The sequence below is a fragment of the Pinus tabuliformis genome, chromosome 7, assembly GCF_031772625.1.
Source record: "Pinus tabuliformis cultivar Carrire ecotype Pingquan chromosome 7, CPIR1, whole genome shotgun sequence".
In the NCBI taxonomy this organism is placed as follows: Eukaryota; Viridiplantae; Streptophyta; class Pinopsida; order Pinales; family Pinaceae; genus Pinus; species Pinus tabuliformis.
This window is the reverse complement of record NC_142293.1, coordinates 1,199,365,105-1,199,377,455: the sequence shown is the minus strand read 5'-3', so window position 1 is coordinate 1,199,377,455 and position 12,351 is coordinate 1,199,365,105. Positions and strand designations below refer to the sequence as shown.

General features: G+C 40.7%; 1 protein-coding gene across 1 annotated transcript; it reads left to right on the top strand.

The window, feature by feature from the left end:
• The first annotated feature begins 6,308 nt into the window (after positions 1 to 6,308).
• On the top strand, positions 6,309 to 10,549 carry LOC149251718 (uncharacterized). Its single transcript, XM_089453972.1, has 3 exons — positions 6,309 to 7,718; positions 7,928 to 8,696; positions 8,859 to 10,549. The coding sequence occupies exons 1-3, from the start codon at positions 6,309 to 6,311 to the stop codon at positions 10,547 to 10,549; spliced, it is 3,870 nt and encodes a 1,289-aa protein (XP_089310098.1).
• The last annotated feature ends 1,802 nt before the right edge of the window (positions 10,550 to 12,351 follow it).

Below are 12,351 nucleotides of genomic sequence, written 5' to 3'. Positions count from 1 at the left end.
CACTTTGGTAACTGGGATAGCTCCTGACATGAGATTTTTATGGAATGGATTTTATAATCATGTCGGGCCCTGGCTTTATCGCAAATCAAAATCGGCATGAGGCAGGACCCTTTGGACTTACTCTTTGAAACTTTTGTGATAACCCATGGACGTTTGATTTTATGGATTGACATATATAATCTCATTGGGTCCAGGCTTTATCGCATATCGCAATTATTTAAGGTATGAGACTTAAGCTCTATGGTTTATTGTGATAGCCACAGACGTCGGGAAATCATAGAGTTGTATTAATCTTGCCACTGGGTCCGGTCTAATCACAATCGCAATGGATAATGGCGGAGGGGTCTTAAACCTTTGGAAACTTTGTGATGCGGGAAGTGGGATGAGTTAGAGTTTATGGAGAATAAAACAATTGGGAATTAAATCTCATATTATTATTATTATTTTTAATTGAATAACCCATATTTTCTAATACTTGAGGTTTTATAAAGCCTAAGTATAGTCTTGGTCTCAGGGGTTATTAACATTTGGTTCTTGTTGGATAATCAAGGTTTAATACTTGGGTTTTAACTAAAAATCCTAAGTATTAAATGGAGATTGTGCTTGAGGATTCTCGATCATCTTGACCCCACTTGGCTCCTGGATTTTATTATTTCTTTTGACTCCTACTCTCTTCACTTGTGACATCCAGAGAAAGAGTTGTTGTACTCTATCATAGTCCTCTTTTGGCAAGGAGTCCACCCCTAGTTTTTTACCTTGTTCCAAAATTTCTCTAAATCTAGATTTTCCTTATCCAGAATCTCTTGTAATTCATGGTCCTCTATTCTTGCTTCAATTGGCGTCATCTCCTAGTCCCTACTGATCTCCATCAGGCTTGATAGATCATCATTTTGTTGTTTATCTACTGCGATATCCTCCATGTCAGCTACCCTATTATGTTCTTTTGTTACATTCTCAATGTCCTGGACTGTCTCCTTGTTCCCCTCTTCTTCCTCCAGGACCTTGAAGCTGTTTTGTCTTGAGTGTTTTCCTCATTTTCCTTCTTGTTTGGATACTTTCCTCCTTTTCCTTTATTCCCAACTTCGGTGAAACCCTCGTGGTCTCTCACAACAGTGGTTTTTTGATTATCTTCCCTATTTTTTGTAGTGAAGTCTCTATATAGATGCCCATGTTCATGGCATTTGCGAGATCTGAATGGTATGTGATCATAGTCCACTTTCTGCACCCATTCTTCATCATATACCTCTAAAATGATCGCTTCCGACAGGGCTCCAGATAGTTCCATTTCCACGCATATTCAGAAAAAGGAGGCATATCTCCCTTTCAGAGTTGCCTCTGAGATTCTTAGAAAATGTCCCAGCTTGTTGCCTATGGTTTTCAAAGATTCTGGAAACCAATAATCCAGAGTAAGGGAATATAATGTAATCCAAACCGGTACTAAAGTGAATGTTTCACATTCCGGGACAAAGTTCATCATCCATGGTTGCATGTAGAGTCCTGCCGCAGCATGGAAATAGGGTCCCCCTTCAAACACTCTATCTTTGTCTTCTACGCTTGCAAACACTACTGTGAAAAAACCCTTAGATCCTAAAGGTAAATGTATTTCCCCCTTTTGCTTCCAATGGCTCCTTATCCAGACATGTAAAGCCCTTTCTTTTGGCCATAGCCCCATGAACTTGCATATAGTTGCATGCTCCGTCATCTGATCTCTATGAGCTTGTATCGCCGGGTTGCTTAATACGACCTGAGGAATAGTACCTGACTTGGGCTTGCAAACTGCCGTAGTCTTTCTGGAAGCTGGTTTTTCACTACTGCCTCCAATCTCTTTTTCTTTTCTCGTTTCATGTTGATCCCCTTCCTGATCCTGATCTTCACTTCTTCTAGTTGTTCCCTAACTTCTGGTTTCTGAGCTCTTCTCCAGTGGTTTTTTGAAATGTTTCTTTCCCACGTTATGACTTCCTCCTGTGACTGCCTAGCTATAGGAGGGAGCAGCACTCCCCCCTGCACTCCCCACCCTGGTAGCCTGAATCCAAACCCCTGTCTTCAACTCCAACCCTAGATTCTCTGCTCCTTATTGCTCCTCTCTATCTCCTTCACCTAAATTGATTTCCTTGGATACTAGAAAATTATTACATCCCTTAGGAAGGAATTCTTTTGGCTTGGAATGAAAGGAGTGGCCACTAAATATTTGGCAAAGTGCCAAGAATTCCAAAGAGGAATCAACATCCTGCTATATTATTGAATCCCATATCTATTCTGAAATTGAAATGGAAAATTATCTCATTATAATATATTTTGGGGATACCTAGAACTAGAATATAGAATGACTCAATAATGGTTGTAATGGATAAATTAAATAAAGCTTCCTGCTTTATACCATTTCAATCAACATATATTGTTGTTCATGTGGCTGAAACTTTCTTGAAAGAAATATTTATACTACATGGAATACCAAAAAATATCATATCCAACAGTGATGCAAAATTTACTTCCAATTTATACAAATCAATGTTTGCAAGAATGGGTACGCATTTGAAATTCAAGACAACATATCATCCCTAGATAGAAAAACTGACTGAAATGACCAATGACATTCTCGAATACATGCTTCATGTGTTGTGATGAGATAACCCACTGAGTGGGATCATTATTTACATCTAGTTGATTTTTATTATAATAAAAACTATTAGGAATCCTTCAAGATGAGTCCATTTGAATTACTCTATGGGAAAAAGTGCCATACTCTATTAATTTCGAGTCAACCAAAAGACAAAGTTGTATTCATACCTAATCTATTGGAGGAGATGGAAAATATAGCTAAAAAGTTAAAGTGGAAGCTAAAGTTAGACCAAGATAAGAAAAGAGCTATGAAAATTTTAAAAGGACACAGAAATAATATAAAGTTGGAGAGAAAGTAGACATTAAAGTTAGGCCTAAGAAGAGTACTTTAAAACTCAGACGTTCTGCTAAGGTAGCACCCTAATTTTGTAGACCATTTGAGGTACTAGCAAGAGTAGAACCAGTGGCCACTAGATAACACTACCAACCCATATCAAAATTCACAATGTACTTCATGTATCGCTATTAAATAAATGCATTCATGATCCAAATCATATTATTCATTGGAATGTTGTACAACTGAAATCAAAAGGTCAGTTTTAGGTCGAGCCTCTACAAATTTTAGTCAGGAGGGGATCTATACTCTCGTATTGAGCCATGGTCTAGGATAAAGTGCAATGGAAGCACTTTTCACCAAAGGAGGCCACCTCGGAGATGGAAAATAAAAATGAGAGAAACATTTCCTCCACTTTTTCAAAAACGATGAATGTAGTGAAAACATTATAGAAAATGTTCATTTAAGGAGAGGGGAAATTTAGTAACCCTAATGTAATTAATTTCCTGTTAGACTTTTATGGTTTTATTTCCTTGCGAAAATTTAAATTTGAATTATAACTATGGGGCTAAGACTAAAGTTGGACATCTTGATGAAAGTTCATGAAGTGGGAGAGGAAAAAGGATTACAAGAGATAAAGGAAATTTTAAAATAAGTCCCAACGAAGAGAAAAGAATGGACCAAAAAGAATATACAAAATTTCAATACGTTGATCTAGTGGAACGTTGGTAAGGCGTAACGAGAAAAAAATAAAAACACATATCGAGATTTTTTATACAAGGACATCCTGAAGTTGTGGGGGAATTATTTATTAATAGTTTATTGGTTGGGAGGAGCATTTTTTCTCCTGTTATATATTCAAATACTTGGATAAGTAAACAAATTGTCATGTTTGAGATCTCCTAGAAAATTATTTTGCAAAAATATTATGAATTTATGCACAAGGAAAAGAGAAAGTAGTGGAACACATAACTTGTTAATTGTATTTCTTGATAGATAACTAATTCTCGATCATGGATGTTGTTTTGTTTAACATTTTGAATAATGTAATGAGTTATTTATGGTTTACAATTGAGTAAGGAAAATAGTAGGATTATGATAAGTAGTAGGACAGTACAAAGGCTAACCTTGTGTTATCAATTGACCAATGTAGTTCCTTATCAAAGTGAAAAAGTTAAAATCCATGTGAGGAGTAGATGCAAAAATTGAATTCCAGGATTCTTGCACCTAATTGCTTTTGTACCAAGGATATTTATTAGACTTAGTCTCATTAATAGGCCGAAGAATGGTTTCCAACATGTGGGGAAGTAATTATATATTCAAATAAATCAAATAAAAAAAACTATGTTCAAGGGATCAATAATCATTCTCTACTACAAAGTTAGGAATTAGAGATCTACTATAAAATAGACATACACAGATAGAAATAAACGAAAAATTAAAGTATAACAAATAACATGACTGTGTGTAGATTAGACATATATAAGACCAAAGAATTGTATATAGAATGAAACAAGGGAAACATCTAAGCAAAAAAAGATATCATTTTTCTATATGAAATAACTTTGGCTGTGAATTCCTTAAATATGTATATGCATAATTGAAGGAAGTCAAACATACAGGAAATAAGGAAATGTGGAAATAAATTTTATGTGTTTGACAAAAACAAAGGAAGGAGACTAAGAAAACTTTATAGACATGCATCAAGAAGAAATTTATTGCAAGAAATAGTGTTCTTAAAAACTAATCAGTTGAGACGATATTTGTGAAAGGGGAATTATGGATCGCGCGCTGGAGATGGTTCTCTCCTGCCCCCGCCTCTGAAGCCCTGCTCGTCCCCGCCGAGCCTTGGCAGCCCTGCTGCCGGGCTTGCTGGCCCTTCCGAGCTCCCTCCGCTGCGCCCCTCTGCTTTCCTGGGCCTCCTGCCCGTTTTTTGCGTTTGGCTCGCCCTGTGGTAGCCCCCCGTCGCTGCTCTTTTTTTCTGGGCCTCCTGCCCTCTCCCTCTCGCTTTTGCCTGAGCCCTCTTTTCAATGGATCCTCAAGATCCATCCCAGCCCGATTTTGAGAAAGCCTTCGCTTCTCTCGTCCCCGAAGATAATGCTGAGCGGATTCGACCTTCTGCCTCCAAATTTATCAAAAAGCTTGATGAAATCCCAGAAATTCCTCTTCCTCTCTCTCTTCCAAGGAGATCTGCTGTAGCCCTAGCTGAGCGCGGTTTGGTTGGCCAGTTCACGGGCCTTTGGCCCTCCCCTCGAGCTGTACAACGATGGGTGGAAAGAAATTGGAACGCCATGGTCCAAGGGAAAATTGCCATAAGGTTCTGCGGCAGAGGATTCTATACATTCCTTTTTGAATCAATAGATGATCGCAATCTCATATTCAGGAATGGGCCATATTTTATGGATTCAAGAGGTCTTTATCTCAATCGTTGGACCCCGGGCTTTGATCCTGAAATGGATGTTCCCAATGCTGTCCCTGTTTGGGTTCGTCTTCCACATCTGCCGCTTCACTGCTGGGCCGATGAAACTGTACGAGCAATAGGAAATGCTATAGGTAAATATGTGGACAGATCTGAACCAAAGGAAAATATGTATGCATGCGCGAGGATTTCTGTGGAGGTAGACTTGGGCAAAGGTCTTCCAGAGGCAGTCAAACTCAGAGTGGATCAGTGGACGCATATTCAGCAGGTGGACTATGAACAACTCCCCTTCAAGTGCAAGGTATGTCACGAGTATGGTCATTTTGCGAATAGGTGCCCTAAATCTAAACCAGAAATCAATAATACTATGTCTGAAACTCAAGAGGAAGAATGGGAAGTAGTAAGGAAAAAAAAGAAGTCCAACCCTCCCCCCGAGTCCAAAGAACCTCTCTCCGGAACCCATCTCTCCTCCCCTGTCTTCCCCTCATCCTCCAACCCCTTTGGATCTCTTGCATCAGAGGAACCTCCTTCACCCCCCCCTTCCCCCATAGGCCCCAGAACCTCCCCCTCCTCCCCCCACTGTGCTTCCCCTCCACACTCTGCTGATAGGAGCTTATCCAAAAATAAATCGAAAGTGACCAATGATGGCCCTCATTCTGAACAGCCAGTATTGACCCACATTGAGCCCCCCTTGGTCTCTTCGAATCCAGCTCAGTCAGTTCCCGGACTACAGCCTATAAGAACTACCAGAAGTTCCTCCAAAGATCTTGGTGCATCCGGTGACATCTACAAGAAATCTGGGCCAGGCAGAAAATCAGCCAAGCAGCACCGGGAAGAAAGTTCGCAAAAGGACATAGCTCTAGGGATTCAAACCCCTATGGACTCCTTCATTACAGGTTCCCAAGAGAAAGATACAGCAACCAAAGAACTTGAGAGGCGAGCACCTCCTCGATCGAATGTCTTATGATGAAGCTTTTATCTTGGAATAGCAGGGGTATGGGGCACCCCTCCAAAACAGCGGCCCTAAGAGATCTTCTTCATTCAGAAAGCCCTGAAATCGTTTTACTTCAGGAAACCAAACAAAATCAGAATGATATGCAGACAATCATTGAATCACAAAAATCCTTCATAGGGATCAGTAGTAATTCCAGAGGAGCCTCTGGAGGAATCACCACTATGTGGAAAAAGCAGCATTGGAATTGTGCATCTTCAGTCATCAACTCAAATTGGATCAGGACCAACCTCGTCAACAAAGAAGAAAACTGTGATATTATCATTTATAATATCTATATCCCCAACCATTTTCGGGAAAAGGAACAATGCTGGAAGGAATTGAAGCAGGAAATAGATAAGGAGCAGAATACAAATCTTATCCTTGCGGGAGATCTCAATTTAATTCTCCACGCGAACGAGAAAAGGGGGGGTGCCTTCACCCCAGATCCTTTTAGAAGGCAGCTAGAAACCATCATGGCGGAAGTCGAATTGCTGGACATTATACCAAAGAATAGAAAATACACGTGGAACAATAGACGTCTGGGACCAGGTAACATTATGGAAAGGCTGGACAGAATCTTGATCAATGTTTCTCTTCTTTCCTATTTTGCTGCAGGTCATACCAAAATTCTAAGCGCTACAGCTTCAGATCATTCTCCCATCCTTCTAACGTTGGACGCACATGCCAACCTGGGACCAATCCCTTTCAGATACAATCCATTATGGAAAGAAAGCCCTGAGGCTGAATCAATTATAGCAGAAACATGGAAGAAACATGTTGAAGGATCCCCAAATTATATTTGGGAAACTAAAATTCGAAACATAAGGAAAGCACTTAAGGATTGGGCAAAAACTAGCTACCAAGAACCAGAAAAAATCAAAGGAAAATTGCAGCAGAGTTTGGAAGAGATACAAAAAAAAATAGAAGAACAAGGACTCACTAATCAGCTCAAAGACAAGGAATGGGAAGTGCAGGAACAACTCACTCAAATTAAGAGAGCAGAAGAAGTCAAATGGAGGCTTAAGTCGCGAGAAATATGGTTAAAAGAAGGGGACAAAAATACAGCATACTTCCACAAGCAGGCCACTGTAAAAAAATCAAGAAACATTGTAACCGCTATCATTGATAGTCAAGGCAGCAGGCATGACGATCAGGAATCTATCAAAAGGGCAGCCTTCCATCACTACAAGAACCTACTCACTGAAAATCAAGACGCTAGAGACTACACGGCCTTTCTCCAACACCTTCCAAGGAAAATCTCGGCTGAAGAAAATGAAAGGATGAATAGAGAAATAACTGAGGAAGAGGTTAAAAAAGCTATCTGGACTCTTCAACCAGACAAATCTCCAGGGCCAGATGGCTTCTCAATTAATTTTTACAGAGACCACTGGCATTTGATAAAAAAAGATCTGGTAAAGATGATTAAAGGAATACAAAGAAAAAAGAAAATGGGGGGTTCACTAATTCAACAAATCTAGCCCTCATCCCCAAGGAATCCAGGCCCACCTCCTTTTCTAGGTTCAGACCTATTTCCTTGTGCAACACTTCTTATAAGATCTTTGCAAAAATCATAGCTGCTAGACTTCAACCTGTGCTTCCTTCTATCATATCTGAAAATCAGGGCGGCTTCATGGCTAACCGGCAGATTCATGACTCCATCTCCTTGGTTCAAGAAGCTATCCATTCTAGTACCTCCAGACAAGAGAAAGGTTTCGTTCTCAAGCTAGATCTAGCCAACGCATTCGACCGAGTCAGACACTCCTTCTTGTATGCTGTCATGGGAAAAATGGGCTTCAACTCTGAATTCATAAGCACCATCGCTGCATGCATCACTGGCCCTTGGATCTCGCCTCTCATCAATGGCCGCCCCTGTGAATACTTTCAATCCACAAGAGGTCTAAGGCAAGGATGCCCTCTCTCACCCTATCTTTTCATCATGATGGCGGAATCCTTCAACAGCAACCTTGATTACAATCGAAGAGTAGGCCTCATCTCGGGCATCAAGTATGGGAATGGAGTTAAAAATATCAATCATTCACAATTCGCTGACGATACTTTGCTAATTGGCGGGGCCTCCACCACAATAGCAAGGCGCTTCAAATCTATTCTTGACCAATTTATGGAGTGCTCTGGAGGAGAAGTCAACCTTCAGAAAAGCTGCATCTATGGATGGAACATCTCTAATCAAACAGCTCACAACATTGCCAATATATTTGGAGTAGCCTACAAAGAAACCTGGGACCACTTCACATATCTAGGGATGCCAGTTACTTTGGGCGTCCTTAAAGCTTCTACCTGGAGTGAAGTAATTGACAAAGTCAAAAGAAAGGTGCAGCAATGGGGAACTCAATGGCTCAACCCAGCGGGTAGATTAATCTTACTTAAATCAGGTATTTCCTCCTTACCATTATACCGCTTCACTCTTTATCAAGCTCCAGCTTCTTTCCACAACAAGTTAGAAATTGCTCTCCGTAATTTTTTATGGCAAGGAGGGAAACAAGATAAAAATAGATTCAATTTGGTCAATTGGAGAAATGTAATCCAATCTCCAGATAGAGGTGGATTGGGAATCAGAATGCCTAAATTACTGAATCTTGCCTTTGGGATTAAAATGGCTTGGAGACTCATCAGTGAACCTAAAGCCTGGTGGAAACAGGTTCTTGAATGCAAGTATCTTTCAGACAGCAGGCAAAGATTACTTGAATCTGATATTCCAGCAAGGGACTCCACTAAAATATGGCAACTTTGTAAGAAAGCAATTCCCATTCTTGTCCAAAATACTTCAAAAATTCCAGGGGATGGGAGCAGCATTAATTATGCCACTGATAAAATTATGGGTTTTCAACCTATAAATTCTGTAGAAGAAGCCATTCCCATTATTATTTATCTGCATAGTAAGGGCATCCAGAGGCTGGATCAAATCTCAAAATGGGACGAGGAGAGCGGAGCTTGGCTTAGCTGGGAATTTCCGGTCATTCCTCCACACTTGGACTCTAGCTTGCAAGCCCTCATTAAAAATCTCCAAAATAGAGCTCCTATTAAAAAAGGAGCTCTAGATGGGCTCAGATGGGACCCCACGGGCTCAGGGTATACCATTAAATCTGGCTATCAATTCATCTGCAATAGCACTTATCAAGCTCCGGTTTGGAAACAATGGCGAATAATCTGGAAATCTGAGGCCATCCCAAAGGTCAAATTCTTCATCTGGCTGTTGCTTAAAGGGAAAATTCTCACCTCGGAAAATTTAAAAAAAAGAGGGATATATGGTCCCTCAATCTGTCCTAACTGCTGCTCTGAGGAGGAAACCATCCACCATCTTTTTCTTGAATGTGCCTTTGCGAAGAGATGCTGGACTATTATGGCCAAACTTGGCAATATAAACTGGCAGCCCCAGCAAAACATTGCTGAGACAATACATTATTGGAGAAGGAATTGCCCCTGGAAAGATAAGCGGAGCAAGATTGTCAAAAGAACCTGGGACATCATCCCACACAACCTTCTCTGGAAAATCTGGCTCACTAGAAACAAGAAAATTTTTCAAAACCAAGAAGGCAATGTTAGAATAACATGTAGCAGTGCTCACCTTCTAGCGCAGGAAACGATAGTAGTCAAATGCTCAGGCATCATTAAAATTACTGATTACACTACTGAGGAAAGGATCATGATCAGTCATATTCTAGATAGTACAGGCCATCATCATAATATTCAGAGAAGGAGCGCGAATCCTAACCACAAGATCAAACAATGGGAAATAAGGCTCTCATCTCAGGAATTCAAGAGATGGATGACGAGCAATAACTGTCCAATTTTACTCTTTGACGGGGCCTCTAAGTCCAATCCAGGACCAGCAGGAGCAGGAGGAGTTATTCTAGATGAGAAAGGAGAAGAAATAAGTAGCTATGAATGGAGTTTAGGAGTCAAAACTAACAATATTGCGGAGGCTCTTGCTCTGTTCCAAGGTTTGATGCAACTTCAAAAAAGGGGTATCAAAAAGGCAATCGTGCTAGGAGACTCTTCGATTGTCATCGGATATATGAATCATCACAGGCCGTCATCAAATAGCAGCCTCCAACAACACCTCTGCCGCATCAATCTCCTCACCGATTACTTCAGTACAATTCGGTTCTATCATATTCTGCGCACACACAATGGGGCAGCGGACAGTCATGCTAATAAAGCCGTCGGATATCGAGAGGGAACCCTAAGGCACAATCAGCAATCCTTCTTCCAGCCTCTGCCATGAATCTAGTGAAATCTGACAATCCCCAAGCGCGCAATCCCAACAAGCGTGCGGGGGGTATGGTGACTACAGTTTTCGGGCACACGAAAAGCCCAATCAATCAGCTTCAGAATACGATCAGCAATCCATTGGTAATCCCAAGCAAAACTCATAAACGAAGAGGACTGACCAAGGATCTCACTGCCTCAGACAATCGTCCCAGAAATCCCACAAAATACTTTAACTCTGCAGAGAATCGGTCTTCTGAAAAGAATTCAGGATGCCGCAGTCGGATTCAATCTTTAAATAGGAGAGCAGATCCTCTCATCTTACAGCATAACGTCCAAGAGCATCACTGTGAAGTCGAAGGAAGCAACCAGGGCCAGCTGCGACATAGAAGATGTGCCTTGGTATCGATTTTATTTCCCCTGCTTTTTATTTCGCTAACCTATCTATTGGACTCTTACAGGAACAGAACTAAAGGATTGATCAAGAGCTTCAGAAGCCCTCCTTCTATACCCACCGCTCCTCTCTCAGCTCATTTGCTGATCGTCGACCCTTGGCTCTCCATCCCGCCCCCCTCTCTTGCTCCTTCCTGGCTACTTTCCCCCTTCTCTTTTCCCTGCCATTATACAGAGCGTCATCTCTCAGATCCGCCCTCTCTCTTATCCTCGAAGTTGAGACTTGGGCTCTCGAACTCCCTCTGTTGCAGCTTATTCTCTATCAGATCCGACATCAAACCGTGGTCCCCTCTTCCTTGTAACCTCACGGAGCCCTTAGGCTGTTCTTGTGATTCTGTCTCTTTTAAAATCAATCATTTCTCTGTGATGGCGCGTGAGGAGCAATGTTTTCACTGCCGAGACCTACAAGCGGAATTCGACGAGGTCAGAGCTCAACAGCGAATTCTGGAAGATCAAGTGCGAAATATGGAAGCTAGGCAAGCAGAAAAGATCCATTGTCTGGAAGGAAAATTTGAGGAGCAGTTCAGAAATCTCCATGCTAAGTACCGTACAGAAATGGAGTTGTTTCTCCACAGGGTTCACTCGCTTCAGGATCAGTTCAACGGGCTTAGCAATAGATGCATCCATGCTGAGGAATCATTGGCAATTTTAAGAGACATTTTGGAAGCCAAACAGAAAGCAAAATCAACTTCTTCAAGCGTCAATCCAATGGAAGCAGATCAGCACCCAGAGGACTCTACTGCGAGGAATATCAGTCATATTTCCATCGATTAAATCATGTATTGCAAATGCAAATTTTTGTGTCTTCAGTTCGTCCGAATCTATAGTAGTACTTGCTCTTTAGTAGTCCGAATTTTGAGAATCCAGCTCAGGGATAGGGACCTCATTCTCTATCCTTGGATTTGTAATGCTCTTGCAGCAAACTATGTATGGCTTTATGCCTTAGCACTTTTTTCAATCAATACATAGCATCCGAATTTGTTAAAAAAAAAAAAAAAAAAAAAACTAATCAGTTGAAATTAAAAGTTATTTATTTACACTGCCAATGGAAGTGAATGATTACACAAGAAATCTTGTCAGATAAAAAAAACATGTTCATGTAATATATGGTAACAACGAAGGTGTTATAGTGACACAATAGTTACAATTACAACATAATAAGGGAGGTTTAATAAAACCAAGTACAAGAAGAACTATAATCAATATATTTGTTTTCAACATGAAGTAAGGGGAAGAACCCATTACATTCCCATGGAAAATTGAGTGTCTTTGACTTAGTGTTGAAACCTTAACTCTTCAATCTAGAACGGAAGAAAAGGTAGACAAATCATGGCTACAACTATAATAGGCTGGTAAGAAACCCTT